Consider the following 23,113-nt stretch of genomic DNA (forward strand, 5'->3'; position numbering starts at 1 on the left):
GCTCTGGCGAGTCTGTCTGCTGAGAGAAAAAAAACCAGAAGAATAGAAAGCATGAGAGATGTGAAATGAAGTGGGGTGGGGCGACTGTCCAGCAATGCATGGTGAGTGACTCCAGACACCTCTGCATTTAAAAGAAGAGAATGTCCCTATATTAGCCTGAATCCATAGGAAACAGATGTTTTCTGAAATGGCACATGTTTATTTTAATCTTTAAGCACTTTATGCTATTATTCTTTTGTTCTCATGTAACTTAAGTGAAACCTTCAGACACGGTGGTTTCTGTTCTTTAGTCCATCAGATCTAGCTTGTTGAACATTTATGAGAGGGGGACAAGATAGTTCTGCCCTGTGTGCACTTTAGGAAATACCTCCATCCACTTCCAGTCAGTCAGTGTTCCCTGATCATTCACTCTGGCCATTTTATCAGGGTCCCTGTGGATATGTTCAATTGCTTCCCGTTTTATGCACTGACCGATCCTGCGCTATTAAATGTCCATCTCATGTACTTTGAGTTGGAATGTTTTGTTTTTATTTTTTTCCACTAGAGGAATCTGTCCAACCTAAACATCTGGAAATAAATTAACATCTTCTTTAACCTTCTTATTTACTCAGATGTATAGTTGTAACCATTCATATGGTCTGTATATATGAGCAGCTGTAAATACAATGGTTGTGAATATGAGTGTATAGTTGGCCCTTTATATCTGAGGGTTCCACACCTGTGGATCCAACCAACTTCAAACCAGAAATGTTCAGAGAAAAAGTTCTATTTTTATTGAGCATGTACAGACCTTTATCCCTGTCGTCCCTGAATAATTCAGTATAATGACTAACAGAGCACTTACATTGCATTAAGGACAAATAATCAAGAGATTAGATTATATGGATACATTGGTTCTTTTGCAAACACAATGTCATTTTATGCAAGGAATTGAGTATCCGTGAGTTGTGGTACCCTCAGACGATCTAGGTTTAATCCCCATAGATAACAAGGGATGACTCTAATGCAATAGTTAGAGAGATAATTGATAAAAGAAGGCAATTTTTAAAAAGGAAGGGAAGAAAAAGAAAACTAAAGAAGAAAAAACAGAAGTAGAGAAAGAACTATTTATACGCTTGCTACCTCTAGCTAATTAGTCACCGTGAGGATATCTAACTTTAATTTTTATTTTATTTTATTTCATGTGTGAGTGTTTATCTACATATATGTCTATGTACTGTATGTGCCTGACACCCACAGAGGCCAAAAGAGGAAGCTGGATCCCCTGGGACTGGAGCTACTGACAGTTGTGAGCTGTTTTCTGGGTGCTGGGAATGGAATCCAGGTCCTTTGGAAGAGCAGCCAGCTCTTAACCGTTCAGCCATCTCTCTGGCCTCATATTTGACTTTTCAAACTCTCACTGCATTGTCTATGTTAGTACACAGCCAACAAAACATGACTAAGTCACTTGATTACTTTATCAGAGTCCAACAAATACAATGTTAAAGTTTGAATGCATGAGCCTGGGATTAACACACTTGCCTGAAACAGTCCTTTGGTATGATTAGATTCATGATCAGGTTGAGATTCCAGATAGGAGGACGCCTACATAGAAGTCACCAAGTTCCCTTCCAGAAACTTCCTCTGCTGCCAAGGCTTTGTGGGCACTCACTCGCTGTACTGGCTCTAGCAGAGTGATCGCCTTCCTGCCGATGTCAGTCTCAAAAGCCGTATTGGCAGAACGCTTTGAAGGATTTCGTGTCTGGCGATGAGGAGTTACACAGGAAAGCAAGCTCCAGCTACAGCAGAAAATCTCCCAAGCTGTCTCTCCTGTTTCCTTTAGCAAACAGTGACTCCCAAAGACTTCCCAGCCTTTCTATCAGCAGACATTGTTTCAAAGGAAGAGCTCCCTCCAGTCCATCAGGAAGCAGGAGGCAGGCTGCAACTTAGAAATACAAAGTGATGCCTGGCCGCTGTCTGAGTCTGGGCAACAAAACTCTGCAAGAATTATGGGACCATCTTGCAACTGGAAAAGTAAAGTGTAATGAAAAAAAGATAAAAGTCACAAGTAACTAGTCCTGGGGCTGTTCGCATCATTGAACATTCTGTGGCAGGCCTGCCTAACAAGATTTGAAATGTTGGGAAAGGCATCCCTAATGCATGAGATTAAAGACAGTCCTTCCTTTTGTTTTCCAGTGGGGTTTATTTCCAAGGAACCACCATCGGCATGGCACCCATCATGAGCATGTGCACTGCGGAGCAGTCTGGAGGCGTTGTCATGGTAAGCTGAAGATGCCCAGGAAGTGTCTTCCCTGTTTCATTTCCCCTCGCCCCCAGGAAATCCCTACTCTTGTCAGACCTCATGAAATTAGCTCCTTTCCAGTGATGCTTTCTAAATTTACCTCTGTCCTTACTCCACCCATGTTTATGATTTATTTTCCCACACATGGGGGACACAGCTGCTACCCAGGGAAGGCAGACATATCTCAAGTGGGACTATTGGTCAAAGTATTTCAATCCAGGAATGTTTCCTGGTGTGGGGATGAACCAGGGCGTGGGGTTGCCTTCCATGCTCAGTTTTTTTTGGGATCGACTGTGGTCTCACCAAATGTTGCCGCTCAAGTGATTTTTTGATGGTTCTGCCTCTGCGCCCAACAGTCAGAAGTTTGAGGTTTTTCACTACGTACCATTGCAAATGCTTTCCATACCTTCTGGCCAGAGTACAATTTGTCTTTATCATAACCTTATTCTTGGAAGGCAGAGGCCTAGGTTTATTGCTTTACAGGGGTAACTTTGTCATGTATGGGGCTATATATGTTTGTAAAAGGAAATACAACGAGAAGCATGTTTGAGATTTCTTATGAGTTTAATGGAAGGAACTTAGACCGTCTGCCCCAACAGGAGGCTCCTTCCCACGCTGGCCCTCTTGAAAGTTCTAGAAGGGATTCTCAGACCAAATTGTCCCTTGAGAATCTAGTGCCCACCATGGTATGGTCTCTCAGACAGGGAGTATCCTCAGAGCCAGTCCTCCATCTCCATTAAACAAATACACTGTTGCCCTCCAGAGAAGCCATGCTCCCTCCCCACCCTTCATACATAGAGCAGCTGTGGGTGTTCAGTTGTAGCAAGGGGTGGAAACAGTTATATTCTGCTGAGTGTTATTTTCTCTGCATACTGCCTAATCTAATCTTCCTAGTGATGGTACATAAACATTTTCCTCCCGTCTGGGAGCAGTGGTAGGTAATTTATGCAAGCCCACACTGCGTGGGTAGCCTATGTGGAGGGCCTGCACCCACTCGTTGGCTTCCTGGCTTGAACCAGCTCCTCTCAGGTTTCCTTTGAACAGGGAAGCCCTGCCGGTGATCTCCACCGTGGAAGTCACTGGAAAGTCTAGGTTTTGCTGGTGCCGGGTTAACTTCAAGTCAGATCGCAGCTATGTTTTCATAGAACAGACTGTAAAGTTTTAAGAGGGAGTGCTTTTCAGTTTCATGGTTCCATGGTTAGTTGCTACTGACTGTGCCACTTAAAACTAGCATAAATACGTTTAGAAGCCAAAATGGAATTCTTCAGGAGCAAAGTGGGTCCTGCCCCTGCATGGGGCTGAAGCATCCCATGTCCCACAAGACAGGGTGAAGGGGCGCCTCAGCTCATAGTCCTTTGCTCTGTTTCTACAGAAACAAGTACTAAGATGCCCTCTTTAAAATTGTACAGGGGGAAAAAAACCTGTTTGTTTTAAGTATGTGAAAGAAAGGTAAGAATAGATGCAACTTAGGTGTCAGGCCATGACAGTCAAGTAAGGCCGGAAGTTAATCATCAAGGGGGCTGACTAAATGACTCAGCAATCGAGAGTTGACAGTACTACTCTTCTGGAGGACCTGGCCTTGGTTTCCAGTACCCAAGTCAGGCAGCTCCTGACTGCCTGTAACTCCAGCTCCAAGGGACCCAGTACCCTTTCCTGGGCTCCACGGCCACTGCACTCATGTGGACAAACCCACACACAGACATAGTCATGTACACACATAATTAAAAATAAATAAAATTTTCAAAGAAATTGGTTCCACCAATTAGATGGCTGATATTATTATCTTTACACACACCCTTTTTATCCAACAGAGAAATAACAAATAGGGTGGAAATGCCATCATACAGTGGCTTTAACTTCTGTTGGATTCATGAGGCAACAAAACAACATCCTGCCCAGACCTAAAACATCTGCACTAGCTTTCCATGACTGCATCCTGAAGTTGGAGTCCTGTGTATTAGGTCAATCATCACTATATCCAATGACCCTTAACTACAGCGTAAGGAAGTGGTTGACAAAGAGGGAAGAACCCTTACAGAGCTAAAAATATGACTTCTAAGACCATGTCTCCATTTCTTCACGATAAAATCAACTGTCAATTTTAGTAATTGAAAGCCATACCTTTGTATCTAACTAACCAAAAAACAAAACAAAACAAAACAAACAAACAAAAACCTCTTGATTCGGACATGCTATCAGACACACAAAAATATGTGTTCTTCCTCTTTGTAAGCAGGTATAAAGGGATTACCAGTAATCCTTAGGATAGATTCTATATAATCACTTACGCTTAATATAAACTAACTCAAACAATTAAAAACAAAACTGATGTTCCACAGAACAGAAAAACTAGCAGTTGAGTATTCTTGAGGAACAAGTTCTTTGAAGTTTGTGCCAAAGTGTGCTAACTAAATTCCACCCTCCACATGTTTTAGCACCAACATTCTCTCCACCAATGCACATTATTAAGAATTATTTCCTGAAACATGTCTACAGTACTTCCTACAACAGGAAATGGTGAAATGTAAATGAAGTAATTTATCAGGAATTTCATCTAGGAACAACTAGCTTCCTAGACCTGGTATTGTGTCTGAGACAATGGGCTAGTGAGAAAGCCCTGCCCTTGATGATACCACCAGTAAATCCATCAGCTTTCACAGAAACACACCTTTACCCAGAGGCCTCATGAGGACTGGAAATAAGAATTTTTCTAAAAAAAACAAAAATTATCATATCCTCTTCTAGATATGTTTTGGAAAACCTGTTATCTCTTTCTGGGTATCGTAAGCCAAAATTCAAGCAAGATACTCATTTGCACTAGGGTCCAAACACCTTTTCCAAAACCCCACTCACTGGCAGAATTTCTATTAATCACATCTGCTAATTAACCAGATTTAGGTTAAGTTAAGTAACTGTATTTTCAGTTATTTTTAAATGTCTACTTGGGATATGAGCCAAGCTATCCAAGGATTCCAGTAAGCTGGAAGTGGCCAGCAATGCTTGCTGGTGGCCTAAGGTTAACGTGAACCCCAGCAGCTCCATCAGAGAATGGGGACTTCTCTTTTGTCCAAGGTCAGCTTAAAGGGCCAGCAAGAGTGAGCCATAACTGAATTATAATCTTAATTCAGTCAGCCTTCCAATGAATTACGTTCCATGACCAGCTGTTACTGTGGGTTGTCAAGAACTTTCCCAGAATCCTCCCCTACCATGCAGAAAGGAAGAAAGAGGGTTAAGTCTAGCTGTTCAGGGGTGATTTGAAAGCATCCTCCATTTAGCATCGTCTTAATCAGGTAGCCTTTTCTTTCTATCATCAGGAATAGTTTTTTGCCTGATGTTTTGCAGAGGAAAGATTGGCAAAGAATCCTCAGGTATTCATGAGACAGCCTTCACCAGAAGAACCCCCAAATGGGCTTAAGGAAATAGGCCAAATTACTTCCCATGTTCAGAATTAATAGCAAGGCTCTGCATTGGGCCTTATGGGGGATTCAGTTAAATCAAGTGTTAATGATGGGAAAATGCCACAGGACAAGAAGATGGGTGAGAAAAGGCCAAGCAGATGTGAACTGTAAATCTGCGTTCTTGTATTTCCTTTGAGGACCATTCAGACAGCCCTCTTGGTGCTGCCGTAACCTTGGCACATGAGCTGGGCCACAATTTCGGAATGAACCATGACACACTGGAGAGGGGCTGCAGCTGCAGAATGGCTGCAGAGAAAGGAGGCTGCATCATGAACCCTTCCACCGGGTAAGTACCCGGCCGGCTCCAGTGGCCCGAGAGTGAGTCGTGCACAGCTTGAATTGTGTGCTGAGAAACATCTTAGAAAAAGAGGAAATGCTCCCCTCCCCTGGTTCTCTGATTGAAGTATCCACAGAAGTTTCCTGAAAGAAATTCATGCACAAGTAGCAAGAGTAGACTGTGTGTTCTGGCAAGTCCTGGACAGCCAGCTTTAATGCCACATAGCACAAGGGCTGGCCTCTTCCCTGGGATGTGGTGGGGATGGATGCTATTATTTAGAAATCGAAAATTATCCTACAATCTCAGCACATGTTTCTGATTTGAGCATTCAGCTTCAGCTGACATCTGCTGGATAAGCCAGGCTTCTGAGGGCCTTGAGAATTCACCCTACAAATTGAAATGGGTCATGGGCCCTAGAGGATCACATCCTGGAGCATGCTAGGTAGAAGGTGCCTTTTACCTCCAGTTGGATGGGGATGAGGGTTGGTTACCATATCCATGTTGACAGACCACTTAACCAGACCTCAGGGGTTTGAGTGAAATGACTTCACCGCTTTCAAAGATGAGGTGATCCCATTTCACTCAGTGACTTTCTGAAACCCGAGACTTGGTTCCAACAGAAAAAATAGAAGCTAATCCCACCATTGAAGTCCTTGAGTGAGGTGGGCACAGATGCTACCTGGGGAGATTCAAGCAGATATCCAGCCGGGTGGTGGTGGCACACGCCTTTAATCCAGCACTCGGGAGGCAGAGCCAGGTGGATCTCTGTGAGTTTGAGGCCAGCCTGGGCTACAGAGCAAGATCCAGGACAGGCACCAAAACTACACAGAGAAACCCTGTCTTGAAAAAAAAAAAAACAAACACACAAAAGATGCAGATATCTTCTGACAACTCTAAGAGCCTGTCCCAAAATGGAGTGGTGAGCTGATTTAGGCAAATTCAGAAAGGAAAAAGGACACACTGGGTATGGTGCCCTGTCCTTAGATTAAAATCCAAGATCGTGTAGACACTTTTATGATGGAGCATCCCCAGCCAAGCCTGCTGTCTAAGTTTGTTGAATTGTGACATTAAGGGTAAAAGGTGTTGACCAAATGACCCAGCAGCTGGAGCTGTGAAACCTTGATGGTAAGGAGAGACCATGGGGTGATCATGGAAGAAAGCAGCTGCCTGTGAGCCTCAAAGTCCCCGAAGACGGGAGGGTTGTTGAAGAATGTGGTCTTGCCTTTGCAAATGGCACCCAGAGGGGCTCCTACCAAATGGTGTTTAGGACACCAGCACAGGCTGGGCTAAATCACACAGCCCACTTCAGAGCTTTGCCACCTCCTGTGAGCCACTGCTCAGGTGCCCTTCATAGCAAGTTCCTGCTGCCTCAAGACATCCTCACTGGCACTGCAGGGGCCACCTTTCATTCATGATTCTGCCTTAAACATGATTCAGTAGAGTCACCTAGGCCTCGATTAATGATAGCAGGACTGTTGTTGGTGTTTTTCACTCTTTTGGCTGTTTTGGGGGGCCCACCACCCAGCTCCCAAATAAATACATGGAGGTTTATTCTTACTTATGAATGCCCGGCCTTAGCTTGGCTTGTTTTTTGCCAACTTTTCTTAACTTAAATTATCTCATCTACCTTTTGCCTCTGGGCTTTTACCTTTCTCTTACTTCTGTATATCTTACTTTCACTCTTACTCGGTGGCTGGCTGTGTGGCTGTGTGGCTGGTCCCTAGCATCCTCCTCTCCTTGTTCTCTTGCTCTTTCTTCTTTTTCTCCTTCTATTTATTCTCTCTGCCTGCCAGCCCCACCTTTCCTTTCTCCTGCCTTACTATTGACTGTTCAGCTCTTTATCAGACCAATCAGGTGTTTCTGACAGGCAAAGTAACACAGCTTCACAGAGTTAAACAATTGTAAAGTAAAAGAATGCAACACATCTTTGCATCATTAAAACAAATATTCCACAGCATAAACAAATGTAACACATCTTAAAATAATATTCTACAACACAGGACCTGACTAAAAGTGAAGAGAGTCTAAAGCAACACAATCAGAGAGCTCTAGGCATGGCCCACCCTTGGCCCACAGGCTACACGCAACCTAAAATAGAGATGAATTTGACTCAACACAAAATTGTACACCCACTTAAAACACGATGAGATATTTCTTTTGCAATTTTATTTTTACAACTCAATTGTGCAGTTCTCAAGTGTGAACTTTATAGATGACATCATGTCACAATGTCAAAAGGTTGACTCTGCCTGCTAGAGACTAATAAATGGTATTCTCTGAAAGGGAGGCTGGCCACACTAAAACATAATGCTGTCTGTATACAAATCCTAACAGAGGGGAAGAACTAGCTGGACATTTAGGGCAAGGAGCTACTGCTTAGCGCGTGAGGTTGGTCTGAGGCCTGCATGCAACCTTCTGTCTCACTACCCAGGGGGCCTAGATAGGGCCAGCCTCCCTGAGTAGCATGACCAGTGGCTCAAGGTTCAACTGGTGGGAGTTGACCTGCAGCAGGGTGGTCTCCGTGTCTTCTCAAACTCACCCAGAGGACAGAGGGAATGCTCTGTATGCTTTGTTCTGCTGATTATCCCATGGACACTAATACATCTACCCACACACCTCCAGAAAGGGTCCCCACTGACCAACCATGTTGCCAGCTGACATAGCTAGTGCTTTTTCATTTTTGATAAGAGAAAATGGAAGAGCAAAATCTAGTTAGAGACCGCTGGGTTGGAGTGAAGAAATCCTGCCATCCCAATTCTGACCCGATTGTTCTTATGGCCCAAGGGTTCTCAGGCACACAAGCAGAGATGCGAAGCCCTGGGCCTTTGTGAGCCTTGTTAGCAAAATGCATAGGTCCATCTGTACATCTTCCCTGCCTCCCAGTCGGCCGGCCACCCACTCATCCTCTTGAATAGGAGGCGTTGTTTGAGGAGTTCTCAGCTGAGGAAGACCCTATAGCCTTAAAGATCATAGGCATCTGCAGGCATGTTCTCTAGCACTCTTGGGGTTTGGGGGGAGGTCTTTCTCGCTGGCAGGTGTCCACAGCAGGGCTGAACAGTGCAGGCCAAATTACCCTAGAGATATCTGAACACCTCAGGTAGAAATGACATTGTTAAGAGCTCAGCAAAACATTTTGAAGGCTTCCCACACACACCAGGGGCTTGCTAATAGCCTTTATTTGATTTATTCCTTATTAGCAATGTCAGAGTTTTCTCTTTTGCTGAGCTTGTGTTTTGTGTAAATCTTTTTCTATTTGGTTCTCATTTATGATCCCACATCCCTGTCCAGAGAGTGGTGTTTTTAATTTTCTCAGATGGAAAGCAACTTCCTAAGCAAGTGGGTGAATTAATCATCAAAGCCCATAGTGCGGGGAAAGCCGAGGAGCCCCAACAATCCCCCATCATCCATCACCTATGGTGGAATTTCCCAGGCTGCTCCAGCATTATCTCATAGTGGTGGTTCCCTTGCCTCATGGGGTCCCTGGGAGAGGAGGGGGAGTGGATTAAATGAGATCATTTGCCTCTGTAAATTATAAATCACTCCCAAAGACAAAGGAGTATTAGCATCATTTAGTTCACAGAGACAGCAAGCACAGACGTTGGACCTTTTTCAGAATTCCCACTGAGCTGTAGGAAGGACTTTTGGTTACTGTGTTACTGGGACTGATTTTAAACTGATCCAAACACCAACCTTCCTCTGACTTCTTCCTCCCTGCTGATTGACCCATGGGCAACTAGTGTCAAAAATGTTGGTTAATTGAAGTCTGAGCCTGAAGGAGACTCAGGAAGAGATAGATTAATAACAGGTTTGATAATAAGCCGGGCGGTGGTGGCGCACGCCTTTAATCCCAGCACTCGGGAGGCAGAGCCAGGCGGATCTCTGTGAGTTCGAGGCCAGCCTGGGCTAACAAGTGAGTTCCAGGACAGGCGCAAAGCTACACAGAGAAACCCTGTCTCAAAAAACCAAAAAAGAAAAAAAAAAAAAAAAGAAAAAAAGAAAGAAAGAAATACCAGAAGTGGACTAAAGAGTGTGTCCTGTAGACCACCTAGTTTTCCCTTAACATAGTATCTTGTATCCCAACTCTAAAATCATGACCCAACCCTCAACGCTAACAAATAGGACTGGAAGGCCTGCAAATTCAAGCATGGAGCAGAGTCCTGTGCAAACCAGGGCGCCTGGTCCTTGCGCACAGCAGCACTAGCTAGGGGAGTTTCCCTATGGCTTGTCTCATTAATTACCAGGAGCCTGTGAGTGCCTTGTGTTTTATGTCTTTGGAGACTGAGCATATAAGACCTGCCTTGGAAATTACTCTTTGGCATGTGTGGTGTCTGGGGGGTTGTGTAGGAGTTAAACATAGCAGCATCCATCCATTAAGGAGCTCTTTACAGCTCTTGGTCTTCCGGGGTTGAGTGTGCCGCATTCATAGGAATAAGGATATAGGAGTGGTAAGAACACATTTGGAGTTAGCATGATAGTAAATATAGCTTGCTACAGAGTGGAAAGTTAAGATTTATGTTCAAAAATAGAGTCACTGGTTCCTCTAATTTTTACAAAAAAAAAATTATTATTGAGAGCTGGGCACTTAGGCTGTCTGGGAGGAATGCATTGGAATTGGCCACACATTGTGCTCCTTGATGGATATTGAGTATACACCCATAGCAGGACAGACTCATATCTGTGTGGTTCCCATTATGATCCCACATTCCTGTCCTGAGAGTGGTGTTTTTAATTTTCTCAGATGGAAAGCAACTTCCTAAGCAAGTGGGTGAATTAATCACCAAAGCCCATAGTGAGGGGGGTTTGTATTATAGTGGTAAAAAGAGATGAGAAAATCAGCCAACAAAACCCCTGCAGGTTGGAGTCTCGCAGCTGGTCAAAGTGCTGAGAGCAAGCAACTATTCGATGCTCAGCTATAAATGAGACATCGGCAGCAGCCCCTCCTAGACTCAGGGATCACTGATGAGGAGGAAGCAGAAGGAATTGAAAGAGCAGGAGGAAGCTGGGGAATGGTAAAGAATGCTGCCTCCTGAGACAATACCACTGTTTGACTCTTGAAGTCACTGTGGCTATGATTACCTGCACAAAATCTGCACAAGGTAGGGCCCAACCACACTCCTGTCCATGGAGTGAGGAGGGGCTCATAGGGCCCCGCCCCTCCCTGAGGATTTACCCAAGTAGTTAATGAAGTCGATGAAGGAAGGAAAGCCATTTTCCTTGATGGTATATCATTTCTGATAAGATGTCCTTGATATAAACAAACTTTCACCCGTGCTCCCATAAGCCACCCTAGTGAAACTCACCAGGTCACTAAAAAAACAGCAAAAAGAAAAGACGAAAGTGAAAGAGGGGCTAGTTGGGAAGAGGGGGGGACAGTGGAAGTGCAAGGAGTAAAAGATGAAGGGGATATATGTGATTAAAACATCTACACATATGAAAATGTCATACGGAACCTATTATTTCTCATTAATACGTGCTGATTATAAACAACCAAATGGGCTGGAGAGATGGCTCAGTCAGTCAGTAATATACTCTATGCACAAGCATCAGGGACCTGAGTTCAGGTCCCCAGCACCCACATACAAAGCTAAGCACAATGTTGGGTAGTCTCAGTGCCAGCAAGACTCCTGGGCCTTTCTAACCTGCTAGTCTAGCCAATCAGCAAGCTCAGGTTCAGTGAAATATATTGTAAAGTAAGTTGGAGAATGTTTGAAAAAAACACCCAATGTTGACCTCTGACCTCCCCACACACATGCACACTCACTCATGCATGCATACACTCACATACGCACATGCACACAGATGGCAGGATCCTTGATTTCAGAGAACTGGTATTCATTGTAGTGGAGAGACAGGCAAGGGATCTGGAGGTGGCAAGTTGAAAAAGGCAGAGTTCTGATGGAAGATTCTGTAGGTATGGGAGGGTCTCCTCACTGAGCATCCTCTTCCCCCTTCTAAGCTGGCCTGGGTACCACAGCATCCATCTGTAGGCACTTGTATGTCCCTCGAAGACAGTGGTTCTCAACCTTCATAATGCTGAGACCCTTTAATATAGTTCCTCATGTTGTGGTGACTCCCCCCACTCCCCGCCTCCAACCATAAAATTATTTCTTTGCTACTTCATAACTATAATTTGTTACTGTTATGATAAATATCTGATACACAGGATATCTGATAGGTGACCTCTGTGGGGCTCCAGACCCCTAGGCTGAGAACCACTGCTCTAAGAGATAAAGAGAAATCTTCAAACTCAACCATGGTACCACATTTCAGATCACCATAAGAGTGACCAATAAGTTAATTCCTTATGAACAGGGAGCCAAAGTTGGAAGGGGGTGAGCTGAGAATGCATCTGGGAGCAAAGGTCAGGCTGAGCCTTCAAGAGATTGAGCAGAAATGAGGCTGTCCTCTGCCCGAGCATCTCCAGGTCGTCTCATGCTAAAATGGAATTTCTCTTTGAAAAGATTTGTCTGAAAATGCATGTCAAGGAGGCAGAATGAATAGTGGTTTCCTGTGAATGCTCCCAGAGGCTGATAAGACGTACCAGAGCCCAAGAGTCATCAACACAGAATACACACACAATCCAAATCCACCCCCTTCTGAACTCTGAGCAGCTGTGTAAGATCTTGGAACACTCTGAACATGGAGGGATTTGCAAAGATGGAATTGAAGGAACTTATTTCTCTGAATCATCTCATTTGAGGATGCCAGGTTGGGGGGGCGGTTGGTTTCAGGGGATTTTTTGTTTTTGTTGTTTTCTCAGTGAAAAGTTTAACAAAATCTTCATTGTTTTTCTCAAAGTGTTGGGATAAATGATAGAAATCTTTACCCAGGGAAAAGGAAAAAGGAAGAACCTTAATGACAAAAGGGGGCGGGGGGCCTCTGGGAAGATGAAATATGACTGGTCAAAATCAATTTAATTATCCAGCCAGCATCCTTGAGTCAGCTACATCCTGACTATAGTTTAGGGGGTAATGGCCTGGCAGGAATATAAACAGGTCAAGAAGACCTCATTAGCATACAGCACACTAGCTCTTGCTTACTGCCTGGGTAAGTAGATGCAGTTTATTGGAAAATAAAGAGGTTTATCTGCAGTTAATTCAGACTTCAAATACTATATGATCTGGGCCCAGGGCATGGCAGAATTGTTCTCTTCTCTTGGGCTGGACACTTTATAAGCATTGCTCCTTGAGTATCCAGTCCAGGGGAAATGGCACAGGAAGTGTGCCACCTACCTCAGTGAAGGGCACTTGTGCTGTCCTGGGTCAGTGAAGAAGACACAAGTGAGTCCATTTTAAAAGTAGGGGAACCGGCACTCAGAGTCCAGCAAGCCACCAAGTTTCCGAATCATCCAAGCAGAAGCCCAGGGATCTAAAGCTGAGTCACCTCCTAGTTTGTTTGCCACATGAAAGTAGCCATGGCCATATTTGGGCTTCAGTAAGGACAAAGGCCTTCTCAGGACAAAGCAGTGTTTCCATGCAACTTCTGGGAGGCAGGAGACAGCCCCATTTTAAAACTGGTTAGGTCTGCAAAGCTCCTTCAAATTACATCACTGCAGCAGAGAGTGATCTCCGGTCTTGGGTCATGGCCTTTTTAATCCAGCATTATATTTGTGAAGACATTACAACTGACATTCTCCCTGACCCCATTCCCCCCGATGCATGTATCCTGCATGGCTTCCTCCTCTTCCTAGAATGTGGTACAAAAGCTTTTACGTGAAGGCACAGGTAACTTCTGGGTCTCTCTCTAACTGTGCTATCTGGAAGGAACCATGTTATGCCACATAAGGTCAGATATTTGTTTTATCTTTGCTGAATCCCCAGCACCTAGAACAGCATCAAGCATATACTAGAACCAATAAATATTTCCTGGATGAAAGGGTGGGTGGGTGAGTGGATGTATTGGTGAATGGATTGATGGGTGGGTAGATGTATTGGTGAATGGATTGATGGGTGGATAGTAAGCATCTAGATGGATTGGGGGGGTAGGTACATGGATATAGATAGATGGGTAGATAAATGAATTCGTGAGTAGGGAGGTAGTGGGTGGATAGGTGTGGGGGTAGATGGGTGAGTAGATAGATGAATGGGTGAGTGGATAGGTGGGTGGATGAGTGGCTGGATAGGTGGATGGATTGATGAGGAAAGGATGGATGGGTTGGCAATTGGTGGATGGTTGGGTGGATAGGAGAATGAATGGATAGTTGGATTGATGGGTAGGTTGGTGGATGGGTGATGGATGGATGCGATAGATAATGATTAGATGAATAGGTAAGTGACAATTAAAACACAATCATTTGTTTCATGTTTTAATGACTAAATCTCGAGGAAAAACTGTATGATCATCATCGTTTTATCAAGCCTAGCATTTGTACAAACTCCGTTTTCCTTTTTTGTATGCACTATGTCTTTATACAGTGGGATTACAATAGCTTACAAGAATAGCCTCAATATAATCAATAGACAAACTTAAAAACAAACTCAAAGTAAGAGCTGAGTAAACACACAGGGTGAGGAGGCCCAGCCTGTTGTTGATCTCATGCACTCCATGGAGAGCAAGATGATGAGAGCAATTTGCTTTGTGAAATGTAGGGTCCTCCCAGGGAGGCTTTTCCTGGAGGCATGTCAAAAAACATGTACAGTCTAATAGTTCTAGAACATAAGAAGAAACACCCCCACCAGACATCTCTCCCCTCTACCAAGAACTCTGGCATCTTTCTCATGTCCTTGCCACAGCCCTGAGAACAGACGCACTCAGCGCCATCTTACAGATGAGAAGACTGCAGGTCGGCGAGGACACAGGCCCTGCCCGGTCAGGCTCCGTTTCTGGCTGTCAGCCCAAGCTCCTGGCTCCAGGTCCAGTCCTTCCCCCTCACCAGGTGCCAGTGAGCTTTGGAGCCTCCAGCTCCTGGGACTTGGGAAAGAGAGATCCCCTCACCATTCCTCTATTCCCTGGTGGTAACCCCTGCAGGAGCTGCCCAGTGGGGCCAGGACAGGATGTGTGCTGACTTCTGCCCTAGCTGGGGTTCAGAGTTCTCTATTGTGACTGTTTTACCCAGCAGGTGTGATGAGAGGCACCTTCCTCGTTATAAGCGTGGATTGTGCAAGTGTGTCTGGTCCAGCAGCAGAAAGGGGCCTGTTACCTGAGGCTCAGAAATCGTCCCTCATTAAGCACGGCACCTGATTATATCTGTCAGCACCCAGCCTTGGAAAGCCCCACAAGCCACACCCTTTCCATGTAGCCAAACACTGAGCAGCTCATCTGACCCAGGGCCTCTGCAGAACCAACTGAGAACAGAGGTCCCTTCGGTCTAAACACCACGGCCCTGCCTGTGGGTCCTCAGCTCTCAGGACTTTCTTCTGGAGGAAACATCTGCTCAGGGCAGAAGTGAGAAACGCTTGTGGTAGCATCCAGAAGCCGCCCATGCACATCTCAGCTCACCACAGGACACTTAGTGTCTCTTTATTCAAACTTCTGAGGACTTGGATTCGCACTTTAATTAGTTTCCAGTAGGAGGAGCAGAGGTCAAAGTTCACATGTTTAGCCCATGAACAATAATGTTCTGCAGATGGATCCATTCTGTGTCGCAGGTGCTTTCTATTAACCACAGCCGTGTCCTACGGAGGTGAGGACATTCTGAAGCCTTCACCAAGCCCCTGTCTTCCCTAGCCTTCTGTAGCCCATCTGGCAGGCCCACTGGGTCAGCATCCATTCAAATGCAGTCACTGCTGTTCTTGCAAGAATAAATAGATGCAGTTCCCGTTATCTTCACTGAGGTCCAATCCCTCCTCTGAGCCAGTGTCCTTCATATCCAGCTCACTCACCATCTAGTGACAGTAAGGACTCAGCCCATGTCTCCCCCTGCCCCGGAGTAATCAGCCTGGAATAACCAGGCTGTCCCTATGGGAAGCCAATTAGGGACAGAATGACTCACAACCTGGTTCAGATGTGTGCATGCCCGTTCACCTATACTTGAGCTCAGGTGTACTGACCCTTACTTTCCATCACACCAAAGACCTTCAGGCATTTTGGAATTGGAAAGGACCTCAGGACTCATCTTAATCTCTCTCTCAGAGCCCCAAGGCACTGAGGTTACTGCCACTTTCTCTAAATATTACCTGCATGTCACCCCCACTCCTACCCCTATAGGCCCCTGTGCCAGGTCCTATCTGGGATTGCCGCATGGCCTGTGCCTGGGGTTGGGGGAAGAAGCTCCTGACAGCCCTGCTAGGCCTAGAGAATGAAGATGGCGGGCTTCTGTTCAGAAACCCCGAGTTCAGTCCCAGCTCTGCACCACTGTGGACCTGCTAAGGCACCTCACCTCTCTGAACTCCAGTTTCCTCAGCTGAAAAGCCACAGTGATGAAATCTGACTCATGGGGTATCAGTGAGGGGGTTTACTAAGCAAAGGGTGAGTGCTGTCAGCATTTCCTTTTTTGGGGGGAGTGGGGGGGGTTTGAGACAGGGTTTCTCTGTGTAGTTTTGATGCCTGTCCTGGATCTCACTCTGTAGACCAGGCTGGCCTCAAACTCACAGAGATCCGCCTGGCTCTGCCTCCCGAGTGCTGGGATTAATGGTGTACACCACCACCACCTAGCTACTGTCAGCATTTCTAAGCCCCTTAAGAATGAGGAGGCAGGAAGACAGGCCCTGAACCCTGAACCGTGGTGGCCCCCATAAACTGCATGGCAGTCCTATCAGACTGCTGAATGAAGGCAAGGCTAATCACCCAGGAGTGCCAACATTGCCAGCCAGCCTGACTCTGAGGCCCACTTCGTTTCACATATGTTCTGTGCCTGGAGATGAAGGGTTTTATACAGAGGCCCAGCTGCAAAAGACCTGAAGGCTTTTCTGATGATGGCCCTAGAATCTGGGGTTTAAAAGCTGGCAAAGTCCACCCCAGCTGTAGCCCTTGTACTTTGTCATTGTGGGAGGATGTGACCTTGATCTGGGAAGAGAAGTTGGAATAATGGCAAAGCTGGTACTCCTGTGGGGACAACATAGGACATGCTCCACATTGCAAAGAACTGAGTTGTTTCTTAAAAATCTGTCATACTACATGTCATTTGAGTATAATCCATGGTGAACTCATACCTGGAAAAAGATAGGAGGACTTGGGGACCATGATCCTAGAAAATGAGCCTTAGGGGAAATGTGGGAAAACTCTAGGGAATTGCAAACAAGGTGTAGCAGGTAGCAACCTTCTGAAAAGCATGTTAATGTGGCTAGTCTATGGATGGATGATGTGGTAGTTTGAATGTAATTGGCTCCCATAAGCTCATTGAGAGTGGCACCATTAGGAGGTGTGGCTTTGTTGGAGTAGAGTTGGAGTTCCTCCAGTGGGTTGGAGGAAGTGTGTCACTGTGAAGGCAAGCTTTGAGGGTTCATATATGCTCAAGCCACTCCCAGTGTTTCAGTTCACTTCCTGTTGCCTGCTGATCAAGATATAGGACTCTTAGCTTCAGCACCATGTCTGCCTGAATGCCGCTATGTCCCACCATGATGATAATGGACTAAACCTCTGAAACTATAAGCCACTCCATTAAATGTTTTCCTTTATAAGAGTTGCCATGGTCATGGTGTGTCTTCACAGCAATAGAAACCCTAAGACAGATGGTTGGTTGATTGGTTGGATGGATGGATGGATGGGTGTTGGTTGGATGGGTATTGGATGGATAGATGGATGGATGATTGGATGGGTGGATGGTGGTTGGATGGATGGATGGATGGATGGTGGCTGGCTGGCTGGCTGGATGGATGGATGGATGATTGGATGGGTGTTGGTTGGATGGATGGATGGATGGATGGATGGATGGTTGGATGGTGGTTTGATGGATGGATGGTGGTTGGATGGTTGGTTATGCTCCTGAGTCCTGTTCGTGTTTGCCCTTCAGAACCTAGGAGTCTTTTTGCTGCCAGGTATAGTATAAAATTGCCAAGGATGGTGTGTAGCCCTTCCTCATTTGTCTTTGCAGTTTTACTACATTGTTGCATTCTGGCTACAGTTATGATGGATTGTGCACCATCTCTGAAATGTTTCTAAGCCCCAAGAAGGAGCAAAGCAGTCACAGACATCTTTCCCCAAGATGACTTAGCATCTCAGGATACTGTGAGGTTACCCCAAAACTAGGGGTTTTGGTTGAAGCTCCATTGTCCTCATCATTAGAGTGGGAAGTGATGATGCCCACTTCAGATGTAAAACTGAGGCCCAAGGTAACACTGACAGACAAGTACCTACACATCCTCATCCTGGTTTGTTTCCTCCCAACCTCCTTCATGCCACACCCCTAGATGAAGAACACACTAGCTGTACTCTGCTGTGGCTTCCATCTTGGTCTGCAAATGAGAAGTCAGTGGGAAGCTCTCAGAAACCTGTTTTCCAAGAGCTGTTGTGTAGCCCTGTATGGTGATGTCATTTCTCCTCTGTGGACATGTGATTTTGGAGTTTGGTTGTAGTTGTTGATGGGTTTTGGGGTTTGGGGTTTTGTGAGATATATTGTATATATTTATATATAATATAAAATATTCCCTGAGGAAAACTATTTTTTGCCACTCTCAGAAGTTCTTAGTTGCCTGTTGTTTATCTATAGGTGGGCCCCCTTGAGATTCCCCCTTCCATGTTAGTATGTTGATTGGCATCATCCTTGTTCAGGTCTTATTTAGGCAGCCATATTATTGAAGTATCATGGGTATAGCTTCCCTGTCATTTCTAGGAGACACACACTCTCAGATGATTTTCTGGTCCATTTGGCTCTTACAATCTTTCTGCCCTATCTTCTGAAATGTTCCCTGACCTGTGGGTGCAGGAATTGTGTTGTAGACATATCAAATGTGTCTGGGAACACCATGGTCACTTATTCTCCAATTTTGACCTGTTGTGGTTTCTGTAATGGTCCCCGTGTTACAAAGAGAAATGTTGTAGCAGGAATCTTAGAGAGTCTTATTAATAAAATCAAACCCAGGGCCAGTTATTGGGTGAAATGTTGGATGGTCAGAAAAACAGAACAAGCCACAGCTAACCTCACCTGGCCAACTTCTCAGCTGGTCTTGTTTCCTTAGACTGGAAGCCTCTGTGCCCTCATATCCAAATGACTCTCAGCTGAACTGTTCTGCTAGAAGCCTGACAGCTTAACCAGCTAAAAGCTTAACCAGCCAAATGCTTCTAGTTTCTGGTCCTCACGCCTTATATACCTTTCTGCTTTCTACCATCACTCCCTGGGATTAAACGCTGGCTTTCTGGGATTAAAGGCGTGAGTCACCATGCTTGGCTGTTTCCAATGTGGCCTTGAACTCACAGAAATCCAGAGGGATTTCTATCTCTAGAATGCTAGGATTAAAGTCATGAGTGCCACCATTTTCTAGCCTCTGTATCTAGTGGCTGTCTGTTCTCTGACCCCAGATAAATTTATTAGGGTACACAATATTTTGAGGAACACAATGCCACCATAAAATGTCTTTGATAAGGGGTGAGAGCTGCACTTAATCTGTGGGTATAAGGACAAATATTTAGAATGCAGTTAGGAATTCCATGCTAGTCTAGTAAAGTGGCAGTTGTGGGTTCTCCTCCAAGGTTTATGATGTCACTAGCCCCAGATAGATGGCTAGGTTTCCAGTACCAGTACTGCTCTTGTTGTACAGGCCTTAAGTCCAATTAGAGAGCTGTTACCACCAATGGCAGTGAGCACCACCATTGCAGCCTTGGGTTAGCATGCTGGTCATCATTGTAGTTCATAGGCATCACTGCTGAGTAGGCCACTGGTTGCCTCCCTCCCTTGCAAGGTGTATGGTTCCTTCTCCTACTATGAAAACTTGTCTTTAGGGAAGAGGCTTTCAAGTCAGATCTAGCTTGGGTCCTCTGGGTCTTGTGTCCAAAATGAGATTTGGGGTCTGAAGTGCCTGGTGTCTTCAACAATAGGAACTCACCTTCAACCTCTGGGAGGCAATGAAGGGCAACAGCAAAAGCCCACATTGTTTGGGGAGTCTCCTGGACTTCCCAAACCAACAACTCAATAGGGAGGTTTGTTGTTAGGTTTGTTTGTTTGTTTGTTTTTACTCTTACTCTTTGGCTCTTTGGGGTCCCACCACCCAACTCTCAAATCCACAGTCTTATTCCTTATTATAAATGTCTGGCCTTAGCTTGGCTTGTTTCTAGCCAGCTTTTCTTAACTTAAATGATCTTTTGCCTCTGGGCTTTTATCTTTCTCTATTCTATATACCTTTCTTTACTTCTTACTCCATGGTTTGTTGTGTAGCTGGGTAGATGGCTCCTGGTGTCCTTTCTCCTTCTAGCTACTGGCCGTTCAGTTCTTTATTAGACCAATCAGGTGTTTTAGACAGGCAAAGTAACACAGCTTCACAAAGCTAAACAAATGCAACATATAAGAAGGCAGCACATCTTTGCATCATTAAACAAATATTCCACAGCATAAACAAATGTGACACATCTTTAATTAATATTCTACAATAGATGTTCTTATGCCTGGTATTGGGGATTTTTTTTAGTCTATGGCTATTAGAAGGAGCTTTGTCAGCCCAAGTGGGATAACTTCACTTAAACTATATATGTACATGTATATACATGGACTTATATGTATGTAATCTTAGGTAAGTAATAATATGATTCCTCTACAGAGTTTTCAGACATCCTCAGTGTTATTTTACCCTCCTCCCTCAAGTTAAAATACTCCCAATTTTACCCATTTCCATTTTCAAATCTCTCATAACCTGTTAGTCCCCTCTCTCTTACTTACCCCATGATCCCATCTTATCTCCTGGTTTCTGCCATCACCACATGTTGTATACTCACTCACATCTCAAGACTTGGAGTTAGGAGCCACAGATGAGGGAAAGCATGTGACATTTGTCTCTCTGGGTCTGGGTTAATTCACTCAGTAAGGTCTTTCATTGTTCCATCCATTTACCTGCAAAGTTCACGATTTTGTTTTTTTTCTTAAGGCTGAATAGTATCCCAGAATGTATATGTACCACATTTTCATTCTCCAATTGCCAAACAAAATGAAGGGCATTTTGTTTGTTTCCATGCCCTATTGTGAATAGGGCAGCAATGAACATAGCTGAGCAAGTATCCGTGAAGTAGGATGTCTCGTCCTTCTGGAATATGCCATGGAGTGGTATAGCTGGGTCATATGGTAGATTTATTTTTAGCATTTTGAGAATTCTCCACACTGATTTCCAGAGTGGCTGAAGAAGTTGACAACCCCATCGACAGTAAGTGGGGGATTCCCCTCTCCCCACATTCTCTTCAGCATTTATTGTTTCTTGTTTTTGTTGGTCTTTGCCATTCTGATGAAGGTAAGATGAATCTCAAAGTGGTTTTGATTTGTATCCCCTAATTCCTAAGGGCGACGAACAGTTTTGAGATATTTCTTCTTTTGAGAACTCTTTGTTCAGATCTGTAGCCCATTTTATGAATGGGTTGGGGTTTGGGCACAGGGGTCAAGTCTTTGTTTTCTGAGGTCTTTATATATTCTAGATATGAATCCTTCACCAGATGCATTGCTGGCAAAGATGCTCTCCCATTCTGTAGGCCTCTTCTTTACTTGATTAATTGTTCCTTTACTTTTGCAAAAGCTTTTTAGTTTATTGAGGTCCCACTTGTTAATTGCTGACCTTAATTCTTGGGCAAATGGAGTCCTATTTTTCTTCTCGTGTGTTTGTGTGTGTGTGTGTGTGTGTGTGTGTGTGTGTTTTCAGTCAATTTAAAGAGATAAATGTGGATGGCTTCCCACTCCATTTCCCCAGAGCTGACTTTCTCCATCACACAATTGTGTAGTGTCTAAGCTATACTCCATCCAGGGCCTATGATAGTCCCTTCCTCTTCCTTCCTCACTTCTGAAGCTCTGAGCTGAAGTAATGAACTGAGAGACTGGGTCAAATTATCAGGGAAGAAAACAGGGCCACAGGAAACCATGAGACCTGCAGCCCCTAAATCCAGCCTCTTCCCAGCGGCTTGGCCTGAAGGTCTAATTTTTTACTGGGAAAAAAAAAATGGTTGTTGCCTAGCAGTTCCCAGAGAGCTTTCATGAGGCAGATAACTCCTGACTTCTGTCAGAGCTGATAAATTGGCTCAGTGTGAGTCACCCCAAGAATACAGCCACGAAATGGACGATAGGCTCGAACAAGAAGAGGCTTTTCTGGCTGCAGATTTCTCAAAGTAGAAGTTGCTCCTAATCATGTGTTACTTGGCAGTTTGGAGACAGCTGGATGTTAAACTGTGACTGTCTGTGTGGTGAGAAGCCCAAAGTGGCTTCCTCTTTTTCAAAAGCAGTGGAATTTTATCTTCCTACAGATCATCCACCTTTCCACTTCGTTCTCCTTTTATATCTAACCTTGCATTCAGTGTGGTAAGCGTGCCCCAAGTGTCCCTGGTAGTTAAATATTAGAGAAAAAGGCAAACGTCTCTAACAAAAGAGGTCATATCTGAGCAGGAACCACAGCAGGGTGACTGTGGTGTTGGAGATAAATTCTCTGCCCTGATCTGAAAGCAGCTCTCCTTTCTGGGTTTCAGGTACAATTATTTTAAAGTGTTCTTGTGCCCAGGGACAGAGCGTGGGAAATGGCTTCTTTTCTGAGTAATTCTCCACTTTTATTGCTTTGCCCAAGTCTGTCACTGCTATATGTCAGTTCAATTAGCTGCTGACCTGGCGTATTGGGGGATAATTTATTAAATGCATTAAATGGTGTACTGTGATGAGCTTGCCAAGGGCTATGGAAGAAACAAACTTGTGTGCTTAAATACATGGGCTGAGCAAGATCTTCGATGTCACGAAAAACTACAGAGCCTAATGTGGTAGGCTCTTCATGGGAGCTCAGGGAATAAGACTCCTGAGTAAGAAAGCAAAACTACAGGTGACAGGAAGGAAGAATAGGATGCTGGCTCTCAGAGCAAGCAGAAGGGAGCATCTCTCTGTTCACCGACACCAGCTTGCACCTAATTTCACCACCACCTTCACCTAATTTCACCACCTTGCACCTGATTTGCATACAGAGCAAAGGCCCATGTATTCCTGCAGTTCTGTTTTGTTTTATCTTTGAGACAGGGTCTTTCTTTTTTTATTTTTTGTTTCATAATTTAATTTAA

At 44.7% G+C, this 23,113-nt stretch overlaps 1 protein-coding gene across 2 annotated transcripts in view; it reads left to right on the forward strand.

Moving 5' to 3' along the window:
• Positions 1-23,113, forward strand: part of Adam12 (ADAM metallopeptidase domain 12) — a 327,810-nt gene that overhangs the window by 247,893 nt on the left and 56,804 nt on the right. For both annotated transcript variants that reach the window (XM_052711869.1, XM_052711870.1), the window contains exons 10-11: positions 2,176-2,260; positions 5,877-6,025. In XM_052711869.1, the coding sequence (XP_052567829.1) occupies positions 2,176-2,260; positions 5,877-6,025 (234 nt within the window). The remainder of the gene's footprint in view (positions 1-2,175; positions 2,261-5,876; positions 6,026-23,113) is intronic.

The sequence above is a fragment of the Peromyscus californicus genome, unplaced genomic scaffold (assembly GCF_007827085.1).
Source record: "Peromyscus californicus insignis strain IS unplaced genomic scaffold, ASM782708v3 Scaffold_4__1_contigs__length_199733344, whole genome shotgun sequence".
In the NCBI taxonomy this organism is placed as follows: Eukaryota; Metazoa; Chordata; class Mammalia; order Rodentia; family Cricetidae; genus Peromyscus; species Peromyscus californicus.